The sequence below is a fragment of the Gopherus flavomarginatus genome, chromosome 2 (genome assembly GCF_025201925.1).
Source record: "Gopherus flavomarginatus isolate rGopFla2 chromosome 2, rGopFla2.mat.asm, whole genome shotgun sequence".
NCBI lineage: Eukaryota > Metazoa > Chordata > Testudines > Testudinidae > Gopherus > Gopherus flavomarginatus.
This window is the reverse complement of record NC_066618.1, coordinates 105,189,421-105,213,337: the sequence shown is the minus strand read 5'-3', so window position 1 is coordinate 105,213,337 and position 23,917 is coordinate 105,189,421. Positions and strand designations below refer to the sequence as shown.

The 23,917-nt window shown below is 40.7% G+C and overlaps 1 protein-coding gene across 6 annotated transcripts in view; it reads left to right on the top strand.

Annotated features, from left to right (window-relative positions):
* The window catches only part of TNS3 (tensin 3), a 413,597-nt gene that overhangs the window by 207,873 nt on the left and 181,807 nt on the right, over window positions 1-23,917 (top strand). For all 6 annotated transcript variants that reach the window (XM_050937640.1, XM_050937639.1, XM_050937643.1 and 3 more), the window contains one exon: window positions 13,901-13,942. In XM_050937640.1, the coding sequence (XP_050793597.1) occupies window positions 13,901-13,942 (42 nt within the window). The remainder of the gene's footprint in view (window positions 1-13,900; window positions 13,943-23,917) is intronic.

Below are 23,917 nucleotides of genomic sequence, written 5' to 3'. Positions count from 1 at the left end.
TGCACTGAGTGTGCTTAGTAACACTGCTGAAGCCAGCTGGCTTCACTCTGCCCCTCCACTATCGCCAGGCACTGGCTGTGAGGGCTTTCTCTAGCTGACATCAGTGTCCAGAAAGTCTTGTTCTTGGAAGAAAGGGGAGTATCTATGTACATTGTATAAATCCATCCATCAGCAAGGGAGAGTGGGCTCAGTTAGGCTGAAGATCTCCCCTGTGCCCCGCCTATAAGTGACAGCATAACCCCTTTAGCACTTTCCCAACCATCCTACCCTCTAAGAGAAGTTCTCTTTCCTCTGCCCTTGCCCTGCGCAGTGTGGTAAAGGGTCTTTGATGCCTGTAGCTTCTCTGAGCCTTGTGTAGGAATAGAAGGAGAAGAGGTACTCAGGGAGCTTATTTGCATGAGCCACTTGCCATCTCAAGGGGTTCTGGGCATGTCCTGAGCACAGAGCTGCTCTCTGCTCCCTTAACCGAGCCCAGACATCCCCCGAATAGGTCAGTCTTGTCTGGAGCCCAAATACATGGGTCTACTGCCCAATATGGCCTGTAGTGCAACAGAAAAGAAATACAAAATTTGGCCCTTAAACATTTTTTGGTTTTACTTGAAGCTCCAAGCGTTGTTCAGTTCGCCCATTGCTAAGAAAATAAAGAAAGCAAATGAATGATTTTATTTCCAGATCACTTCTGGATTCTAGGAGGTATTTTAAAATAATCAAAGATGCACTGAGAATGTTAATTTTCATCCTTCCCCTGTAGTGGTTCTGTTGTCCTTTGCTAACAGCCTGCTAGGGTACTGTATCTTTAAAAAAAAAAAAATTGATGCCTCTGAGGCCCCTCAGACATCCTGTTGCATGTCTTGCATTAACTAAATGTGACTTAAAGCTTGAACCTTGAGGCGCACATCCGCTCACATCTTAAAATGACTCCATCAGTTAAATGGGGCCTATCACTGTTTGGCTTGTCAGGTTTAAGGCACAGTTAACCAGTGATGTTTACCAGGAAAATCATGACTTGACTTTTGCACCCTTCATCTTTTTTTCAGCTAGTTGCCAAAACATTCTACATACCTCGCAGTGTTACCATTTTGACATCACTATAATAAATAGCTGTTGTAACAGTGGAAGCTGAGAGTGCACTGACCCAGCTATGCATGCTTTATTATAACCTATCCACAGACGGAACTTGATTTTTTGTATGGAAGTTAACTCTTTTGGTGCCATCTCTTTCTGTTTTCTCCTGATTTCTCACTTAAGTAGTTCTTTATCTGTGCTGTCAAATTGTCCATCTTTGAAGAGTGGCACTTTCAAATTTCAGGCTTACTTACCAAAATAATCGCCCTTATTTGGACAGTGAACAGAACCTGGGCTCTGGTCTCATCCCAGAAGGACTGGGGAAGTAAGTGGGAGAGAATGGGACAGAGAAAGGAAAGGAGAAAGCATAGAACATGAAAGATAAAAATAACTGAGGGAGAAGAGCCATATGAGAACGGAAAATGTCTTGAAGAGAGACAGGGAGAGAGAAACTAAAGTGAAACATTTAAAACGGTGACAAAACCAGTTCAAGTTACTCTGAGTGAAAACCTATTCTGATATAGGAGTTAAAATAGAGACTAGGAAGGGGAAAAAAAGGAAGTGGGAGAAACCCAAGGGAGAATTTTATTTTGTGTCTGTGGTTTAAGGGAAGCTTGGCTGTTTCTACCAAGAACTTCTTAACTCAGCTTTCCATGTGGTTGTGTGAATATTTGCCTCCCAAAACTGTTGACTGATTGTAGATCATCTGCATTTCCCCTTTTTGAACAGCTATGACTGTCAGGCTTTTTATCCTCATTTCATTTAATTGACTTTAAATGATCTCTTCTCATGAAAAATACAGAAGCATTCCCACGTTCCGATAGACTGTAGTCTGTCCATTTTTAATACGACCCTGAAACAGATTTTCTTCGTACGTTTTGACTGAAGCACCATTTGTTGTATGGTGATAGCCTCAGATTACAGCTAAAGTATTGGCCTCTCCGATTTCATTCTAAGTGGGATCTGAGTACTGGAAGATGTGGGATCATTAACTTTCTTTAATCGGGTGTGACCTTCAAATCCTCTGGAGTATGATGATAGTGACCAAGCTGCACTTAAAACTGAAAATGAGCGGCTATTCATCTCTGCCAGATGTAATGCTGGATTCCAGCTGAAATCAGTAAATATGTCACTGGAAAATTGTATCAAATTCTTTTGATTGAACTGAATTTGAAGCTTGTTTGTTCCTTCAATGCTATAGTTGTTTTGTTTTTCTTTTTCTTTTCTTTTTTCTGTAAGAGAATTTTAGAGCCATGAAAAACCTAGGCACAGAGAACTGAGTGGCCTAACTAACCATATTGTTGATAGGGATGTATTGTATTCCAACCCCCTTCCAGATACTACGCTCAGTGCCCTCGTAAGTGGCCATAACTCTCAGAGGACAGTTGAAGCTCCATGTGTTTGCACTTGCAGGTTCATTCTGATTCTTTTGTTTCCTCCATTTCCACCCTCAAAAAATTGAGGGGTTCCACTGCTTGAGTTTGTGGATTCCCTGAGATGATCACAGATTTCAGGTGATCCATTAGGGGCAGAGGGCATCCATGCAAAGGTACCTTACTTCTGCACAGGTACCCAGCCTTTGTCTTGCTCTGCAAGACAGCACCAGTCTCTCCAGAGTCATGTTGCCAAGGAGTCCCTCAACATATTGCTGACCCTGGAATCCCTTACCAGGGGAGGGTCTACAGCATGGAAAAGGAACAAGCAGTAAAGTTGCTGCATTCTGTGGTTTGATTGAAGGGTTTGGGGAGTGGGAATGGGGATGAGGATATCTGACGGAGTTTAGATTTGCCTCTCCAGTGCCTACCTTGTCATCATCAATTCCCTACTGCCATCAATTCCCTACTGCCAAAACTTCCATGGAAGGCTTTCTTTGGTGTTTGGAGTGCATGTCACAAAGAGGGGTCATACTCCCCTTTGATGTAGCTCCAAGCATGGGGCTTATTGTATTTTATCTGACGTGGTAACATTTTTGTGTTTATTGATCAGTGTTATCATGTCGTTGACTATTGTAAGTGTGGAAGTGAATGTGATCCAGACTATCTCACACATACATAAAAGTCAACGTAGAAAAACAAATTGAGCAATATAAAGATGTGATGAGCAGAAAACCAGATGTACTAGATGTTCAAATTAAATGACACAGTTAAAATGTGGTCGCTCTTTTGGGATGCACATATCTACATACAGTAGTTATGAATTAAAGAGGGAACAGAGATAGGAGTACTTTTGACTTGATCATTTAACCTTTTTATAACAATCTTTTTCTCCCCTAGGTTTCCCATTTCTGTATGTGGAACTATTTCAGTAAGGCATTTGATACGGTTCCACATGGGGAATTATTAGCTAAATTGGAAAAGATGGGGATCAATATGAAAATTGAAAGATAGATAAGGAACTGGTTAAAGGGAGACGGGTTATACTGAAAGGTGAACTGTCAGGCTAGAAGGAGGTTACTAGTGGAGTTCCTCAGGGATCGGTTTTGGAACCAATCTTATTTAATCTTTTTATTACTGACCTTGGCACTAGAAGTGGGAATGTGCTAATAAAGTTTGTGGATGACACAAAGCTGGGAGGTATTGCCCATACAGAGAAGGACTGAGATATCATACAGGAAGATCTGGATGACCTTGTAAACTGGAATAATAGTAATAGGATGAAATTTAATAGTGAAAAGTGCAAGGTCATGCATTTAGGGATAATAACAAGAATTTTAGTTATAAATTGGGGACACATCAGTTGGAAGTAACAGAGGAGGAGAAGGATCTCGGAGTATTGATTGATCACAGGATGACTATGAGCCTATGAGAAAAGCTAATGCGGTCTTGGGATGCATCAGGCAAGGTATTTCCAGTAGAGATAAGGAGATATTAGTACCATTATACAAGGCACTGGTGAGACCTCATCTGGAATAATGTGTGCAGTTCTGGTCTCCCATGTTTAAGAAGGATGAATTCAAACTGGAACAGGTTCAGAGAAGGCTACTAGGATGATCCGAGGAATGGAAAACCTGTCATATGAAAGGAGACTCAAAGAGCTTGGCTTGTTTTGCCTAACCAAAAGAAGGCTGAGGGGAGATATGATTGCTCTCTATAAATATATCAGAAGAATAAATACTAAGGAGGAAGAGGAATTATTTAAGCTCAGTACCAATGTGGACACAAGAACAAATGGATATACACTGGCCATCAGGAAGTTTTGACTTAAAATTAGACAAAGGTTTCTAACCATTAGAGGAGTGAAGTTCTGGAACAGCCTTCCAAGGGGAGTAGTGGGGGAAAAAGACATATCTGGCTTCAAGACTAAGCTTGATAAGTTTGTGGAGAGGATGGTATAATGGGATAGCCTAATTTAGGCAATCAATTTGTCTTTGACTACTAGCGGTAAATATGCCCAGTGGCCTGTGATAGGATGTTAGATGGGATGGGATATGAGTTACTACAGAGAATTCTTTCCTGGGTGTCTGGCTGGTGAGTCTTGCCCATATGCTCAGGGTTTAGCTAATTGCCATATTTGGGGTCGGGAAGGAATTTTCCTCCAGGGCAGATTGGCAGAAGCCCTGAGGGTTTTTCACCTTCCTCTGCAGCGTGGAGCACTGGTCAGTTGCTGGAAGATTCTCTGCACCTTGAAGTCTTTAAACCATGATTTGAGGACTTCAATGGCTCAGACACAGGTTTGATGCAGGAGTGAGTGAGTGAGATTCTGTGGCCTGCATTGTGCAGGAGGTCAGACTAGATGATCATAATGGTCCCTTCTGACCTTAAAGTCTATGATTCTAACTTGGCTTTTTTTCTCCCCTATCTGGAACCACACTCTTGGTACAATACAATGATGTGTGTCTAAAAAATGTAATGTCACACCCCAGATATGTTGTTGGGAGCAGACGTTGAACTCTTGATCTAAAAACATGAGATTCTACTAATTGAGCTTAAAGAGCTCTTCAGTCTCTTAGCCTGAAGCCGCTCTTAAATCTCTGTTGATCTAGAAATAAAAACCCAAGAAGATTTCAGTGTATTGCCTTTGAAAGATGTCATACAGTCTATATCCACTAGAGACATGTATTACCTTGGCCACCAGAAGGAGTCAGTATTGTTCCATGAAAGCTATAGAAATATATGGAGAATTGCAAAGAGAATTTAATAAAAAATGAAAGGTAGCAGCTATAAAGTCCCATGTGTTCATGTCCTAAAGCATCCCATTCAAGAGTCCAGTGTGCATCCAAAATGCAATGAAAATCAGACTCAGTATGTGTGCTTTGTTCTTCAACAACTATAACAACAAAAAAGGAATTTTCCTACACTTCAGTTAAAGTGTCTGCACAAAAATTACGTCTAAAAAAAGGTTTTGTATTTGATATTGGCATGAATAGAACTATATTAAACCACAGAAGAATAAAGTTTCAGTGCTTGTCAGGGTAGTTTCCCAGGTCCACCATAAAAATTGTTGCTGTTCAGATAATGATTGTACTCTTTTGTAAGTTGGCTTCAAGTTCCTATCATGACTCAGTTTGGAATATGACTGTTGTAATGCTAGAAGAAAGTTGATGCCTTTCTGTAATGCTACAACGTAGATAATTAAGGGAGCAATAATTAAAATTTAAATCCAGCAATATGATGCATTCATTAGACACAAAGAGTCCTGTGGTACCATATAGGCTAACAGATGTATTGGAGCACAAGCTTTCGTGGGTGAATACCCACTTCATCAGATGCATGTAGTGGAAATTTCCAGAGGCAGGTATAAGTATGCAGGCAAGAATCAATCTAGAGATAACAAGGTTAGTTCAGTCAGGAAGGATGAGGTTCTCTTCTAGCAGTTGAGGTGTGAACACCAAGGGAGGAGAAACTGCTTTTGCAGTTGGCTAGCCATTCACAGTCTTTGTTTAAGACTGTGTCACTAGACACAATGCATTTCCTCCTTCCTTTCCGTTTTCATGGTAACATTTGGGGTGTGAAGCCTTTTTATGCATGGAACAATAACTTGTTTCAGACTGTTTAGTTGCATTCCTATTCTTTTGCCACAGGAAACTTTCATGTACATTTGCCTTTAATGGGCATGCAAATAGAGTTACATGCTCTCTGGTTTGCTGTCCATGGACCATTCAGAATGAAAAGAATGAAAAGAAGCAAAATTCTTCATTCTGCTTTTACAGCATATTCTCCAATCAGTCCATGTGCAGAGGTTCCCTTTCTGGCAATGACAGTTCTGTGTACAGAAAAAGAGCAGAACTGAAGCATCGATTGGAGGATTTCGCTTTGTAAGCATATTTTTGCCCTCCTTTTAAAGTACTTTCGAATGAATAGAGCATCTGAAGTATGGGGAGGAAAAGCTGTCTGTAAGCCTATCAGTTTCCCAATAAAGTCTGTAAAATATAAATCAGCCATACTCTGTGTTGTGTTTTTTTTTAACTTCAGCAAAATATACTCTCATAGATATCCGTAAATACAGAGTTAAACATTACAGTGCCGAGGAGGGCTGCTACTTGTCTTTCAATAAAGAAAACCAACCTCTGTAGCATTAACTTTGGAGGCAAATTTTGTTCTAATCTAAATTTGTTTAATAAACATAGGTGTTTGTGAGCAAAAAGTTTCCTAACCTTCTACTTGGGGGAGCTAAGAATGGATTAATATTTTAACTTCAGATTAAATATTGACTAGCTAGGCTCAGTGATGACTTCTTTATTGTACAACTGGTGGCTCTGTTTTACTTGATGTTATCATAAAATGATTCCCTCAATCAATGCCAACTTATTCCATGTTCTCTGCCGTCAGTCAGTGTCTTGATAGAGGTCACATGCTGATTTAACTTGTCAGACTTTTTTTTTTCAAAGCTGCCGAATAGGGAGGGCTAGCTCAGTGGTTGGAGCATTGGCCTGCTAAACCCAGAGTTGTGAGTTCAGTCCCTGAGGGGACCACTTAGGGATCTGGGGCAAAAATCAGTACTTGGTCTTGCTAGTGAAGGTGCAGGGGGCTGGACTTCAACATCCCTTCCAGTTCTAGGAGATAGGTAGATCTCCAATTATTATTATTATTTTTTAACCTTAGGTAGGATCCCTAGTTGACTTCTCTACACTTATAAATCTTGAGCTGTCCTTCTGGCTAGTTTCTAAGGAGACGATTACATACAAGTAAACTTTACTAACATGGAGTGTGTAGGTGAGGGGGGAGAGTTGGACTGGTGGGTCTGCTTTAACTGTCTTTGCTCCAGTTCATCACATGCTGATCAGACACAGATTGAATCTCATGTTCATTTCCTGAAAAGGATCATGAAAAGCTATGGTTAACCACGTAGTGATGGAGAATGCTGTCTTTCTCTGACTTTCCAGGTGTCTTTAAAGCAGTAGTCAAATAAAAGGAAATGCAAAGTTAATCCTATTAATCATTTAAATATTAACAAAGGTGAGAGAACTTTCCATTTGTTCAAATGAACAAAGAGAACAGGAGATCTCCTACTATATTCACTTGAAAGTGGATGCACATTCCTTGGTCTTATCTTCTCTTTTGTTGTAATTTTTGTGTCTTTGATTGTGGTTAAGTCAACTTGATCCATTCTTTTGATTTCATTAGCCAGTTTGCTTTAGGAGTGGAACTTTTTTTTTGTTTGGTCTTTTCAAAGCATTATTGACAGGAAGCAACAGATGGCTTTTTTAATAGGGAGTTGAAATGTTACTCTTAAACAAGTCTCTGCCTTGTAAACATTTCTGTTCATCTCACACTTAACCTAACAAAGCTCTGCTTAATCTTGTACTGAATATGAATCTAACCATCCTTTCAATCTACTTTGTACAGGAAAAAAGTGATGGATTAGGTTTGCTGCTCCTGAAATGCTATTATTGGTGATGAGCATGTCACAGGTGCACATGAATACAGATAATGCATTATAGGAAGAATGTACAAATATTGTACTTTTGGTGTATATGATTACAAGGATTAAGTTAGAGTGAACTAAGACCACTTTATTTCTGAGTGAGAGCAAACATATGGGGGTTTAACATGCTTTAATTTATGTGCGTTGACTTGACACCTTTAGTTTGCCTTAACTCGCCTGAGTGTCCCGTGTAGGTAAGCCCTTAGTGTCTCTGTGCCTCAGTTCCCTAACTTTAAAACAGGGGTAACAGCACATCCCTATCTCATGAATATATTAAAGATTTTGAGGTGTTCACATATTATGGTGGTGGAGGCCATATAAATACCTTGGATATATAAAAATAATCTGAACCAATTGGATTGCATTGAGCAAATTCTGGATCCCTTTTGTGCAATTCCTCTACCCATCACATAATTCCATCCTCTAAGTTTATAACAACTTCCCTGCCTCCCTTGAATTCTTACTAGATCTGACTGAAAATATTTCCTTGAAACTATTTTTAATGGAACATGACGTCTTTTTATTTTTTAATTCTGAGTTTTTATTTGAATATCTTAATTTTTCTAAAGACCAACCAAACCCCCCCAAATATTCAGTCAAATATGGTTAAACATTTTTGGTTTTAGAGAAAAATGGGAAGGTTTTAGGTTTTGGTTTCATTTTTTTTGGTAGAAAAAATGAAAAAATTAACATGAAATTTTTTGAAAAAAAAAATTCCCATCTGCCCTAAATTTCCCACAAAGAAACGCATTTTTCTGCAATCTCTTCTTGTTAGGCTTCCTCCCCCATCCACAAACACCCATCAGCTCACCTCAGACTTCTGGTTTGCTCCTGAAAATCCTTCTCTAACATCCTCTTTCCACACACCACCATCCTTGCTTCAGCCTTCTGGTTCAGTTCACATCTCCATGTTCTGGCTTCTGCAGACATGATCATAGCAGCTTACCTTATGACAAACCTTCTTTTCCTTGACCTCCTCTTAGACTGTAGATAAGGTGGCTTCCCCTTAAGGAGTACTACTGATTCCGTGGCCAAGGGATTCATATCTGATAAGGTCTCTGTGTCTCAGGGCTGGCCACTAATGCCTCATTCTTATCAAGTCAGGGGCTTCCATGCAGACAACTCCAGAATTTGACTGTTTGCATATGAGATGTGATAATATTAGGATCAGCAGAGAGATTCAGAAGCACTGGCAGAAGTAAGCTCCTCATGACAGGATTAGCAATGCCAGTGAGGTCTAGGATGGGAGTCAAGAGTGTAAGAGGAGATGATGAAAGTCTGGTGTCTGAAGGTGGGGGAGTTACATCAAAGAGAGACTGTGAGAAAAGCACCAAGGCTTGGTGCTATTGTGGGTATTGAGAAGAAGTGAACTGAGACCCAAATCAAAACCCTAACCCTGCTGTTCACGCACCAAATGGCAAACCTGAACTCCAGCTGTGAGGCCCTCAGCATGCCCCTGTCGTCTCTACCACTGGATCTGGCCAGAACCTATTTACTATCTGAGAAGTTGTCTATTTAATATTCTTACAAAGGACAACACTGGCATATATTTGAGATGTCAAATTAGCTACTCACCTGAGACATTTGTATTACCCTTTCGAGGTACTGAATTGTTTAGTTCTATAAATGTGAGTGGCCTATTACAGCAAGAGGGACAATTCTCTTTTAACTTCTGATAGTAGCCAGAACTGTCATTATCTACTGCATAAAGCTTAAGGCCAAAATTTTCAAAAGTGAATAGTGATTTTAGAGGCCTTGCTTTTGGGTGTGAATTTTGAGACTAAGGGGACTGATTTTCAGACGCTCAGAATTTCTTAAGGTATCTAAAGTTGGGCATCCAAAATTATTAGCTCTTTTTGTAAAATCTTGGTTTAAATTCTTAGGGTGAAATTCTTTAATGGAGCCAAGATATCCCCCTTTGTCTGTCTGTGTGAAGCAGGTCTCTCTAATTTGCATGACAGATACCAGAGTCTGATTGCTACCATTTGACACTAACAGTGGCAATGCATCTCCTTTCCTCTCATTCTTCTTTGAGCCTTATATCTGGCTCTGTTCTGCTAATTATCTTCCTCATTGCTTTCTCCAGTGCTACATTGTCTCTTTACCCTTGTTCCTCTGTTCTTGTCACTCTGTTCTCTATTTCCTGTCCCTTATATTCCATTGCCTCTCTCTTCATCACTTCCTCTATTGCTCCTAAGGTCTCTCTTCCACCACTCTGGTTCCCACGGTCGCCTTTTCCATCTCACATCCTGCAGTCCTTTCTGTACTCTCTCCCCATTAAACCAGGAGGCTAGAGGGAATGGTTCTGATGCTGCCATCTGAAGTTGCTCACACCCTTGGTTGGCTTCTCTGCTCCTCTCTGCAATGCAACGCACAAAGAGAGAGGGAGAAAGAGAGAGAGCGCTCAATGAGTAAGGATGCTCAAAAGCTGGCTGCTCAAAAGCTTAGAAGCAGACAAAACGTTAAAAATCCCCTCCTGACAGTTGGCTCGGAAGCCATGAATGTCATGCTTACTATGTGGGAGCACTGGCCAAACAGCAAGGCCTTCCCATGAACTGTCAGATATTTGGCAAGTCTGACTTTTGGCCTTGTTTCACATATGACAACACACACACAAAAAGACATCTTCTTTATTATGAGAGGGTCAGTACTGACTTTGGTATGAGTATCATTCTTGTGATGGGAAAAGCAAAACAGATGGTGGAATTCCCCAAACACTTGACTAGTGGAATATGTCATGTAAATACAAAACTGTAAAGATGGGACCAGGAAAAAAAGTGTCAGCACAAAAATTGCATATTCACATTCATAAAAACTTGATGTGTGCCTGTTTATCTCTGCAGATCAACATAAATTTCCATCTCCCTTCTGTCTCTTTTTGAATGAGCATTTTAGCTAGGGCGTACATCAACAGATATGGTTAAGGTTGCTGTATGTCTCTTTTCTAAATGTCCTTTTTCATTTGCTTATAAGGACATCAAACTTTCATAATTGCTGCATGGTGTCCAGTGCTGAATTATTAATGGCATGATGGCTGCAAGTAGATTTCTTTGACACATAAGTCTGTGCTCTCATGTTTCCAGAGTAAGAGAATCTCTGACAAATTGTGCTCAATCATTTTTCAACACATTATCTAAAGGAACAGATTCCATGCCATGGTCTGACCCTTTGGAACTGAGCTGGGAGCACAAAGATGCTGTAAACAATCCAGAGCACTCCCCAGCTGGGGATTCCTCCAGAGTTTGGTAGCTGGCACAGCTGGCTTTCCCTGCTCCTGGAGAATCCAACACAGAGATCATGCAAGGGGTGTTCTAGAGAAACACGGGTGTGGCCAGAGGGCTACTGGACCATTCTCGGCTAGTATATGGTCTGTAGGGGACTATAGGCAGACAGCATACTCTAGGACATGCTTAGTTTACGAGAGAAGACCTTGAGTTTAGTTTCATGTTTCTAAGGAAGAATTGTAAGAAAATAGAATTTTAAAACCAATGAAAAGACACCCTTGCTGTTACAGCTGCCCTGCCCTGCCTATCTCCTGTATATAAAAAGCTTCCATCGCTGCTGTTGTGCATCAGTTCCTATTCATATTAGCCACCATTATGCTGAAAGTGGAGGGGCAGGGGGCTTTTAGGCATTTTTACAGAGAATTATTTCCACATGAATTTTCAGTACAATGTCTGCTCTGTTAGGGATTTAATTTTTTAATACTAATTCAGATAATTATTTTATCATAATAATTCTGGTTATCCTTGTTGTTACCAGTGTATCAAAGTGTTCCTTGTTAATCTTTATCGAGCTGTGAGAGGGGTTATGGCTTAGTGCAGGATGTATGTGCTGTCAAATTCTATGCGGGCACATTAAGTGGGTACTGCTAATAAGTGTATTTTACGTACTTCAGGCATTAAACTGCATTTGAAGTTAAGATAAAATCTGAACTTCCTGCAGGATTATATTTCCTCTTTCCTGAAGATGGTAGAAACTCTGCTTCTAATGAGAGAAGACTCTGATCTCCGGTGACTGCCCAGCAAACAGAACAGAAAATAATAAAACTGCACCTTCCAGGTCACAGCTGCTCTCATTTGCCAATCCGTGGAGTCAGATTTGCAATTCTCTCACATTCTGATTCTCTTGTGACTTGGCTGGGTGGCACAAGTTCCTGATCATGCGAGTATATTGGAGCAGTTGTAATCTCTCTTGGGCAGTGACTGGTACTCCTAGCCTTGTGCAAACATTGTGTTCGTGTGTTTACATTTTGCAAAGTCTTTATAGTTAACATTGATCAAGTTGCAAACTTGTTCAAAGCCTTGAAGTTGCAGGTTAAACTCACCCCAATCAGTAAGGTGATTCAACAGAAGGAATCACATTTTCTTTTTCTTCTTAGTGTGCCTGTGCCATTTTAAACTGGGCTGAGTGTCAGTCTTCAGTGGAGATATGCTTGAGCAATAAAACCATCTTTTTTCTCGGAGAGCTCTTTTCAGATTAAGTAAGTGTCTCAAGACTGAATTCTCTTTACTCAACACTGAGTTAGTGCATGGCTCAGTGTCCGCAATTGCTATGACGGTGAGAAGAAGGGTTGTACTGTCTACTTTCATCTCTTCATTCCCTGTCCCTTTAGTCTGTACTTTGATTGGAGAGGATAAAACTGAACTTGCAATTGGATATTTTATTGTTTTGCGTTTCTTGTCCTAAGCTTTTGTGTAGTGTTGCTGAGTGCTGTTTAATAGCTGCCATATTTTACCCCAGATGTGACGGCATTTCAGTGATGGATGAAGTGATCCCTATTCTGTATAGCATTTGCATATCGGGTTTACAGTTTAGAAAGTGATTTTGAATCCCTTAGGACAGAAGGCACAGATGAATATAAACTATGATTATAACACTCTTATTACAAAAGTAAAATATCTACCTTCACCTTTTGTTTGAGCTCTTCTCTGCCAGATGTCTGAAACTGATTTGCAGATTTTACCCAGAATCCAGCCTTTCCAGGGGTTTAAAGCTTAACTGCTGTTTTATGCATGATGGGCTCTTTGTAAATAGACACTGTTAGTTTAGTTTAAAAGTTGGTAAGTTTCTCTCTAACATGTGAAGGCTGCTTGGCTCTAGTAATTCTGCTGTGTATTTAGCAAAATAAAATGTTTCTGCTGCCATCCTATTGTAACCTCATATTGCAAAGTCGTTAAATGGTGTATCTTCTCACCTGAGAGGCCACATTCTGCCCTGAATGCAATCCTTTACAAACACATTGTAGTCATTGGGTCTGATCACCACTACATTACCCTAGTTTCAGACTAGTGTAACTCTATTGATTATTGCAGTGCCATAAGTCTGGAGTAATGCGTGTAGTCAATCAAGCCCAGTGAGTCAAGGCAGAATTTTGTCCATATTGATTAATAGGCTAGCTTTAATTTTTATTTAAAAAAAAGAATAAAAATATTGCTAATTGAGTTTATTTCTAAACTAATATAGACATGAATCTCTACATTTTCAAAGCTGTGTGCGGGATTTAGCACCACGAACACCTAAAGGGTAACACCTAACTTCCCTCTTTAGTACGCACGTATAAATGTGTTTTGCATCTGGTAGCAAAGAATGAGAAGGTGAAAGGGCAAAATGAGAGTTGCACAGCTAAATTATGCATACCGCAATGGAAATTCACTCCTTGACATTGTTTTGCTGTCTCCAACATGTTAGTCCTCTCTTATTGTACAAGTAACTGTATGCCAGAACTTTTGAATACGAGAGCCCATGTAATTAGTAGAACTCAGAAGCTCGCACAACATAAGATTAATTTCCATTTGTGTGTCTGTCTCAGTGACATTTGCTTGTTGATAACACTGCAGATCATTTCTGTGCCTGAATTATGTATTTTGTTTGGTGGGAGAGGTATGGGGGAAGCTTTTTTAAACATGAATTTTAAAAAATGTTGGAAAAGATTAAATTGATTTTAATCATTTATTTTTATTTTTCATAGCCTGATAACTCTGAGACCTTTATGAGTCATGTAACCAGAACTGTAAGTAATCCATTTTGATTAATCTTTTTGATTTGCTTAACCTGATTTATATTTCAGTCTGTGGTTGCACATTTTTATTATATCTTCACAGAACTGTTACTGCTAGTTGTTCTTCAAAGCACAGGCAGTTAGCATATTTAAGGGAAGCAGGTTTGGGTTAAGATAACTGGTGGTAATGCCAAAGGGGTTGGTTTTTTTGCAGTTTTTCCAGGAACTTTTGCAGTGGACTTGGGCCTTTCTTGCCTTCTATCACACAAAAGCTTTTGAGGGAGGAGAAGTAAAAAGAAATGGCAAAAACACACATGTTCACATTTTTATTCTGAAAAGGAAATCAAAGATCCTATGGCACTTTTTCAGGAGTAAGAGTGCTTGTTAATCCTTGAGTTCTTGGCAATTCACAATTCATATCTTTATCTCTTTATATATATCTGTGGTTGGCAAAGTACCTTGGGATGAAAGTGCTATATACATGAAAGATATCGTGGGCATCGAATAAGATGTATGCATATTACTCATGAAGACTTGTGATTGATTGTTTTGTACTGAAGCACTCTTTCAGCTTTGGTTAAAGTGCAGTTATAAGATGGGGAGATTCTGCTCTTTGGTAAATGCTGTGGAAAAATATGTGAACTGAATAATATTGTATGTATCAATACTGGCAAACCCTGTAAGTGCACCCTCCTTCCGCTTTGATCCTTTAGCATGAGTCCAGGTTCAGATGTAATAACTAAACCCGGAGTACTAAGGAAAACTTATCCAACACAAATTGGGTCAGAATTAATTAACTTATCCAAGACAAATTGGGTCAGAGGCCATTTTAACCCTTTTTTGCTTTGTCTTTCAATGAGACAATGAAGTGAGCTAGCATCTTTAAAGGGTTTCACTTTGTGTTGTCTAAGAGCATTGATAAGAATTCTAGGTATAGCAATTATTGGAACACTAAGAAGCAGCTAAATTATCCGATGACAAGACATTTCAGTGAATTAAAATATTTAATGTTCCTCCCAGACTTTCCCCCTCCCCCATTTTTAGTTGGACAGATTACCTAACATTAAGAAAAAACGCCCGAAACAGCCCTCTTGTCAAATTCATATACTTGAATGAACAATTTCACAGCTCCCCCCTAATATAACTAATATGAAACAAAATCACAAGATAAACTGTGTAAAAATAATTACAGATTACTTTCTATTGTTAGAACTAGCTGTTAACTTCAGAGGGTTTTTATGTTTGCACTAGTTGCTTATTAGATGAGCCAAGGTCAACCTCCTTTGTATGTATGGTAATTCATGCACAGCCAGCTATTTCTGAACATAATTAAAGTGGCAGGCCACACTATTTCAAACTGAAACTTTTGGTGTATACACCTTCACATAAAGTAGTATCTTGGATCAAGAAATTGCCCATTAGTTCACTGCATGAAAAAGTCCCCTGTTACCTTCCATGGGAGTATACCTACTAGCCAGTGATTGACATGGAAGATGAAAAGGGGTCTGACCACCAGACAGTTCTGGTTGTAGCACTATTGCATAAACTCTAACCCTCAGTGCAGATTTTAGAAAGGGGAAAGATGGTGGGATCGATACCAGTGTGCTATCCCTAGACCCTTTGTTGGTATGAGTCTTTTACATGATTGTCTAACTAGTACATGTACGATAAACTGTGTTGGAAAGGTATAAATTCTCTTTCTATTTTCCTCACCTTCTTTCAGTGCCTCCTAACTCTTAGGAAGGGAAAGGGTCTGTTTCTCTTGTTTAGCATCCTGATTGCTGAGTGAATATCTTCAGTAGCAGCCTCTGCAGCTTCATGGGAAAGCTGTGAACAGCAGCTAAGAAAATGTGGCCTGATTCATTGTCACAGTGTCACTTCTGCTCACAAGGTTCTGAATGACACTTGTGAAGCTGACTAGAGGCTGGTTAATTTCCTTCAGCTGTTGTTTGGGAAAGTTATGAGCAGCTGCTGAGAAACTTATGACATTTGCCTGCAACCTCAGGAAGACAGCACTGCATTTTCTTACATATAAAAGGTATCTTCACAACCATATGGATTAGAACCTTAATTTTTTAACATGAAAGTTTGAATGCTGGAGAAATTGTTGAATCAGGCTTCTTGCGTACAGGAAAAGTTTTACCTGCTACTTCAGTTTTTCAAGGTCTGCTTTGGTGTGCATACTCCTATGTCATAAAATAGGTGGGATGCAAATGTTTGACTGAAAAGCAATTACAAGCCATGATAGCAAGTGTTTTCCTGTTCGCAGTTTATGTGCCATCACTTCACTGGCAATAAAACTCTCAATCGGGTGCTATCTACTTATTGGTATTATGAAGGATCTCACAATATTCTACAAACATTAATTACTTAAGCCTCAGAGCCTGTCTGTGAATTTAGGCACTTTTAAAAGATCAGGCCCAAGGTCACGTAACAGATCTGTGATTGAACCAGGAGCAAAGCTCAAGAGATCTGACTTCCAGTCCTCTGTTCAAACCACGAAATATTGCTTCTTTCCATTGTATTGACAATATGAATGTATTTTTCAAAAGTAAAATGATCACTGTAGGACCCAAGGAATGTGCTTTATACACCACTGATTCACATAGGGTGACCAGACAGCAAGTGTGAAAAATTGGGACAGGAGGTGGGGGAGAAATAGGAGCCTCTATAAGAAAAAGACCCCAAAATCAGGACTGTCCCCATAAAATCGGGACATCTGGTCACCCTAGATTCACACCTTCTGTGTAGTGGTTGTGTTAACAGTCTCATCCTTAAACCACACCAGTTTTGAATTAATGCAGCAGAGTTTATACCCTGTTATGTCTCTTGTGATGAATTAGGTTGCCTGTGGATAGTAATTATTCAGGAAGCTGCCTATAACCTCTGGAGTAATAACAAGAACTCTACAACAACTGGAGCCTCAGATAGCACTGTTTAATTCACCCTGGTAATGTGTTTGGTTTCAAATAGCTGACTAGCTTGATAACTCCTAACATGATACTTAACATAGTCACATCTAAATCCAGTAGCAGCATTTTGCACTCAGATTTGCTCTGCGACTCTGCTCTCTACACTTGTGCAGAACTTCCACGAACATCAGTGCAGATCTGAGAGCAGAATTGTTTACTAGCAAAAGTTTCGTCTTTTGGCCAGAGGGTATAAGAGGGCTGGATTCTGCTTGTGCAGTGCAAAGTGTATTTAAACCAGCCAGAGAGCTCCCCTCATGAATTTTTCCTGTGCAGGGGAATTTCTTGTCAGAGTAAGGCTGGCAGAGGCAGCTATGCCACCTCCTGCACCAGCTCCACCACCACTGTGCAAGGCTCTCAAATGGCAAGATGTCACTGAGGGACCTTCCACAAGTGGCATAAATGAAAGTTGCCCCTTTAAAGCAGCAGCTTTCACTTACGCTGAGGCTTGGTGGCTAAGAATTGGAGAGCCTGTCAGCACTTTCCTTGGCTGCCACGGAGAGCCAAGTGCAGAGTGATTTTAAAATGATATTGTCAGCGTTTGTAGAAAAGTTTGCCTGAATTTACCCCCTATTGGTGCAAGAATGGCTCTTTCCTGCACCACAGAGTCCCACTGTGCCTGTGAGGAAGGAAGACAACTTTAATTCCTACCAAGGATTCCATGGAAGCCAATGGGAATGTGCTGAATCAGCACTTGCCACCCCAGCCATGCTCACTTTTGGAGTATTCCTGACACTTCTCAGGCCTCAAATGAGGGAGAGATTCTGGGAACCCTGATAACGGAAGCCAACATAGACCCAATGTTTTGTCTGCCTTGGGATAGTCCACGTGACTGTTGGTTTTCTTCTCAAGAGCTTTGTAGATTGCAACTTGTGCTTGTCTAGTTCCCCCAGCAAACCTGGCAATACTGTGGTGCCGGAGAATCTTGTTGCAGTTTTGTTTTATGTCTGGATTGAATCTCCTGGTATCTTAGTTATTCTCTTTGTAGTCTCTCTTCCTGTGATGTGGGTTGAGACAAGTGGCTGAGTGTATCTTCACATTGTTTGGTGAATATTTGTACTTCTCTTTTGTTGGACTGAGTTGTAGTGGGGATTTAGACTGTATACTTATATGGGTTCTCTGGTTTTGCATGGATGTTGTGAAGTAAGGGGAGATGCACATTCCTTCCTGGCAAATAATAAAAGACTCTCTTTAGGACCTTTGTCATTGTCAGTCTCTGCTCAGGAGAGCCCTGCAAGTTACGATGGAAGTACATTAGGGATGCTGACTGAGCACATTGTTTGCATATGCTATACTTGTCTGTGAACAGTTCCTTTTGTATGCATGAGTTCAAAAATTAACGAAGAATTAAAACAAAACATGCTGGGAGCACAGGGAAATGACATCCTCTCTACCTGGGACGAGGATGCTACATAGACACAGAAGGAAAGAGGGACAGGTTAACAATGTCTCTCAAAACTGAACTTCACCAATGTAGTCTGGACTAACTCCTAAGGGAGTGAATCCTATCCAGGTCTCCTTGGCCAAAATACATGTGAAAGTGCGTGTGAGAATGAAGCAGGGAGGTTGAGAAGGCCTCATGTTTGAAAACTAAATGACAGGATCATGTTGAATTCTTCCAGGGCTCCCCAAAACAATACACTGAACGTGAAAACCAGCTGCACATATTGTAAAGGACATTGACCTGCCTAACAAGTAATTGAAATTGGGATGTGCAAGGTGGCTGACATTACTATGAGGATTGTGGGTAACTTTCCACTTTCTGACTTCTAATTTTTATTTTGAATGTACAGCTGTTATGAGCAGAATCTTTAAAGGGGCCTCAACCTGGCCTCTATAGTCGCACCTTTAAAATGGGAGTTGAACATATAAATACTGCTGTTTACATTCACAATTGCCTGTAGTTGGTTGCAGGCATACAAATCAAAGCCTTTTAAAAATCTATGGTCCATAATGCAACATTTGATTAGAGCTTTTTAATTTAATTTCTTGTATAAAAATATAGCAGATTTTTTGCTATGTAGACACATGAAAATATTTAGGTTTGGTATTGTGGAATTATGCAACTCAATAGCAATAACACAGGCAATAGTGTAACAATGTTTTTAGTTCTTGTGCACAAAAGACCATTTTAATGTCTTGACTTTATTTTAAACTATTTTTTTCAGATATGACCATAAAGTTCAGCTGTTTTGAGTTATTTTTGCATTCTGCAGAAATTCTTAACACGTTTTAAAAAATTGGACACATCACAATTATGACTTCTTGTCTTACTCACCTGACAGCTATGGCTGAATAAGTTTTATTCAAACTTTAAAACCCTCAACTGAAACAGAAATTAAATTGGCAGTAATGAGTGTGCAGAAACAAGTATTGGGGAACTGGTAGTGAAAATGGACTTGCAACTTTTCTGATAGCATTTCACAAGAGAATACAGTAGTTGATGACATTGTTAGGTTCTCCCTTTAAGTAAAGAGATTGGCAGCAGTAATGACTAAACCTCTTAATTAGAGACTCAGGCTAGATTTTCAGAAGAGCTCATCTTTCATTTAGGCACCTTTCATTTAGGTAATTTTCAAAAGTCCTAGGCACACTGCAGTTCCCATTTAACAACAATAGGGGCTGCTGGGTGCTGAGCCCATCTGAAATTCAGACCACTTCATTTAGGTGCCTAAAGGGGAGCTGAGCACTTTGAAAATTTGACTGCATATCACTTGCAGTGACTCCCCAGTTGTGACTTTTTAAACTTCCCCTTGCTATTTCTGCTGTTGATTAGTGTCTGAGCAGCTGCCAGACCCTGCTGTAGCAAGAAACACATGAGCGCAGCTATCTCTTGTTGAAGCAACTTACCCAGGGCCGGTGCAAGGATATTTCGCAACAGGGCCATCCCTAGCTATTTTAGTGCCCTTCACAGCACCCCCATGGGGGCTGGCCTCAGGCCTCCATGGGGAGGCTGTGTGGGGCCCTGCATAAGGCCTCCATGGGTGGGGGGGGGGTGACCCAAGACCTCCGTGGAGGACAGGGGGGAGGGGGAGAGGCCACTTCCTGTGGGAAGTGGAGTGACCCGGCCCCAGCCCACTCCGCTTCCCTGGCTCCCAAGCTTGGGGAGAGGAGGGAGATGGGAACAGCCCCCCAACACTCGCCGGCAACATGGCTGAGAGCCAGGGGAGCAGAGCAGGCTGAGGCCGGGTCGCTCCACTTACCATGCAGTGAGTGCAGGGTCGGGCCTGGCTGCAGTCTTCAGAGGAGTGGGGGCGGGGCTGGGGTGGAGCAGGGGCAGGAAGAGGCGGGGTGGGGAGGAGCAGGGGTGGGGGCCATAGGGAAGAGGCAGGGAGCTCCCCGTGTGGCAACTCCCAGCCCTGCAGTGCCCCTCCCTGAAGCAGCTCGCCACCTCAGCTCACCTCCGCTCCGCCGTCTCCCCTGAGCATGCTGGCGCCGCTCCACTTCTTCCACCTCCCAGGCTTGTGGTGCCAATCAGCCGTTTGGTGCAGCAAGCCTGGGAGGGGAGGAGAATTAGAGTGCATGCCCCCCTGTTACTTGCTGCAGGCAGCCCTCCCCGCACCCCCCTGTGTCCCAGCTCCCCTCCACTCCACCGCCTCCCCTGAGCATGCTTTTTGGCGCCCCCAACCACTTGGCGCCCTAGACAGCCACCTAGTTTGCCTAGTGGTTGCACCAGCCCTGAACTTAGCTCACATCAATGGCTATTTTAGCAAGCACCTTAGACTGGCCAGCTATCCAAATTACTTGATTGTCTGAATGTTGTGACACTTGTTTTTATAAAAAAGGAGATGCCATTTCATTTCCGTAGGCTAGATGTGTTACGATGAAACTTCTTGATTTTGTTTTATTTTATTTTTTTAATTCTTGTGATTAAATATGTATTTTAGGTCTGTGTTTTTGATATCATGCTTTCAAGATACTTTCACTAGTTGTTAGGACAATATCAAAAACTGTTCCGTTCACCTGTGGTTCTTAGAGCTTGTTACCTCACTGTCAGCTTACAGGAGAGGAGCACTTTATAATAATAATATTGAAATAATAATAACTACCAAAAAAAGCAAGGGGCAGGCATGGGACCTTTATTTGTCCTGTCACTATTCTACTTGCAAGTCTATCAAGGTACTTCATGCCTACATTGCTGTAATACCTGAACACCTCTCTCATGAATAGATTTTATCTTTAGAATCATCCCTATGAGGTAGGGACGTACTATCCTCATTTAACAGATGGGGAACTGAGGCATGGGATAGGTTAAGGGTCTTAAACAAAGTCCCACAGGCAGGCTGTGGTTGAGCTGAGAACTGACCCCAGGTCTCCCTAGCGCCCTAACCACTAGACCAACGGTTCTCAAACTTTGGATGAGAACCCCAAAGTAGGACAGGACCCCATTTTAATGGGGTCACCAGGGCTGGTGTTAGACTTGCTGGGGCTTGGGGCTGAAGCCTGAGCCCCACTGCCCAGGGCTGAGGGCTTCGGCCCTGGATGGCAGGGCTCAGGTTACAGCCCCCCCCCCCCCCCCCTTGGGCTGAAGCCCTTGGGTTTTGACTTTGGCCCTCCAGCTTGGGGTGGTGAGACTTGGACTTGGGCTTTGGCCTCCTCACCCAGGGTGGCAGGGCTAAGGCAGGCTCAGGCTTCTGCTCCCACTCCTAGGATCATGTAGTAATTTTTGTTATCAGAAGGGGGCCGTTGTGCAATGAAGTTTGAGAACCTTGCACTAGACCATCCTTCCTGCCCAAATACTTCCCAGTAACCTTAGAAGAATACAAAGATAAGAGCAGTTTGTATTAAATGTTTTATTTTGAAATTGCAAACTTGCCATTTGCCCAATTATGCCTGCCCTCTACAATATTAACAGACATGGCTTTGACTACCATCCTCAAAAGTAGCCTCCTCTGGAAATGCATTTGCTGTTTAAAATAAATGTTTGCTTATTCCTATCAGTGGGAAACATTATTCAAAACTCTGTGTACATTTTTCTGTTTTTGTGAGTCAAATTAAATAAACCTTTCAATGTAACTAAAGACCATAACATATCTGTCCTGGAGATGTGGTGATGAGAAATATATAAGAAAATTTCATTTCGCATGTGAGGAATTCAGCTTTGAAGAACCAAACGCAGTATGTTTCCTGGGGTCTCAACCTGTTCTTATTCACTGGCAAAACTGAGTCTCATCTGAACCCTAGACTACTCACTAAGGGCCTGATCCTGCAAAACTCATTGATTTTGTTGTGTTTTCTGCACTGAGGCATTGCAGAATCAAGATTTGAGAATATGCATTGTACTATAAATAGTACAGAAAATTCATGGCTGTAAAATAATCATGAAATAAAAATCACCCGTGGCTCATCCTTCTTATTTAAACATGGACTTTGGATGTTTCTACTTTTGGTTGTCATAGCTGTCGAGGCCCCTGATAGCAGCAAAAGCTTGCTGCTTACCTTTTTGTTGTTGTTTTTAAATTCCTGACAGAAAGTTCTTCAGCTCCAGTGCACTTTATGGATAGAAGGCCTAAATATCCTGGGAACACTTACTGTTGCAGTAAATGAGAAAACAAGCCTTTTTTTTTTTTTAACAGTTTTGCACAGAACCAAAATAAAAATGTACAGCCAAACCAATAACTGGCTACTTACAGAAGAAATAGCTATAAATTCATGTTCTCCAGGAAGCCAGCTCTCAAAGAGACATGTTCAGTGGTTTAAAAAAAATTATTGCAGGAATAGATACAAATTTGACTGTGTTACCATGTATCTAGTATGCAGGAAACTCTCCTTTTTTCATTAGGGATAATTCTGAAACCAGGGAGACCAGAAGATTATTCAAAGTTTAGTCCTGACACAAGACATTTGAACATGTGTTGCTCTGTAGCTTCTGAAAGCTGCTGTTAGCATAGAAAGTCACCATAATGGAACAGACTAGTAGACATTGTAATTCATTGTCCTGTCTTACTCAGTGGCCTCCAGCGGTATGTACAACTGCAGTACAATGTCATAGAAAGAGATAGAGAATTTCTTCCTGACCACAGGTGATCAGTGTGTGCTTGGAAATACAAGGATTGTGACAATCTTTAGAATATTTTTTTCTAACTAGTTCTGTGACAGGCTCTGTTCATATCCATATAAATGTCTAGTCAATTGTGGAGTTGTTTTTTGTTTCTTTGCCTCATAAAATCATGTGGCAGTGAATTCCATAGGTTAGTTATAAATTGTGTAAAATGTCTTCATTTTTATATTTATTTACTTAAATGCATTTTTTAAAAGTATCTAGTCAAAATTCTAGGTGTTTATATCACCATTAAAAATATACAGAATTAAAGTATTTTTATCCAAAAATAAAGACCTTCCTTAATATGACCTAATTTCTCAAACATTGCTTATCTAATTAACCTCTGACACAAGAATAGTTTCCCCTCATTAAATTATTCCATATCCCTCATAGCACATCCCTTCGGCAAAAGTCCAGGAAAATAGTTGAGCCCTTTGACATGCCCTGAAGGTTAAGAGATCCAAGGTAGGTACAACCTTAGGGAAAGAATGCTGGAGTTAAGGACCCTTAACCAACATTGTCGAAGCCAGGCCCAGTTCATGAATGTTCTATGCAAGCTTACTCATACAGTTTTCAGAGTAGCAGCCGTGTTAGTCTGTATCTGCAAAAAGAACAGGAGTACTTGTGGCACCTTAGAGACTAACAAATTTATTTCAGTATAAGCTTTCGTGAGCTGCAGCTCACTTCTTCAGATGCACAGAATGGAACACACAGACAGGAGATATTTATACATACAGAGAACATGAAAAGGTGGAAGTATGCATATCAAAAGGAAGAGTCTAATCAATTGAGATGAGCTATCATCAGCAGGAGGAAAAAAAAACTTTTGAAGTGATATCGGTCATCTCAATTATCACTTCAAAAGTTTTTTTTTTCTTTTCTTTCTTTCTCCTGTTGATGATAGCGCATCTCAGTTGAAGGGGCCCACTTACATTCTTGTATGGTCTACCTGTACCACAGACTGTAGTGTCAATG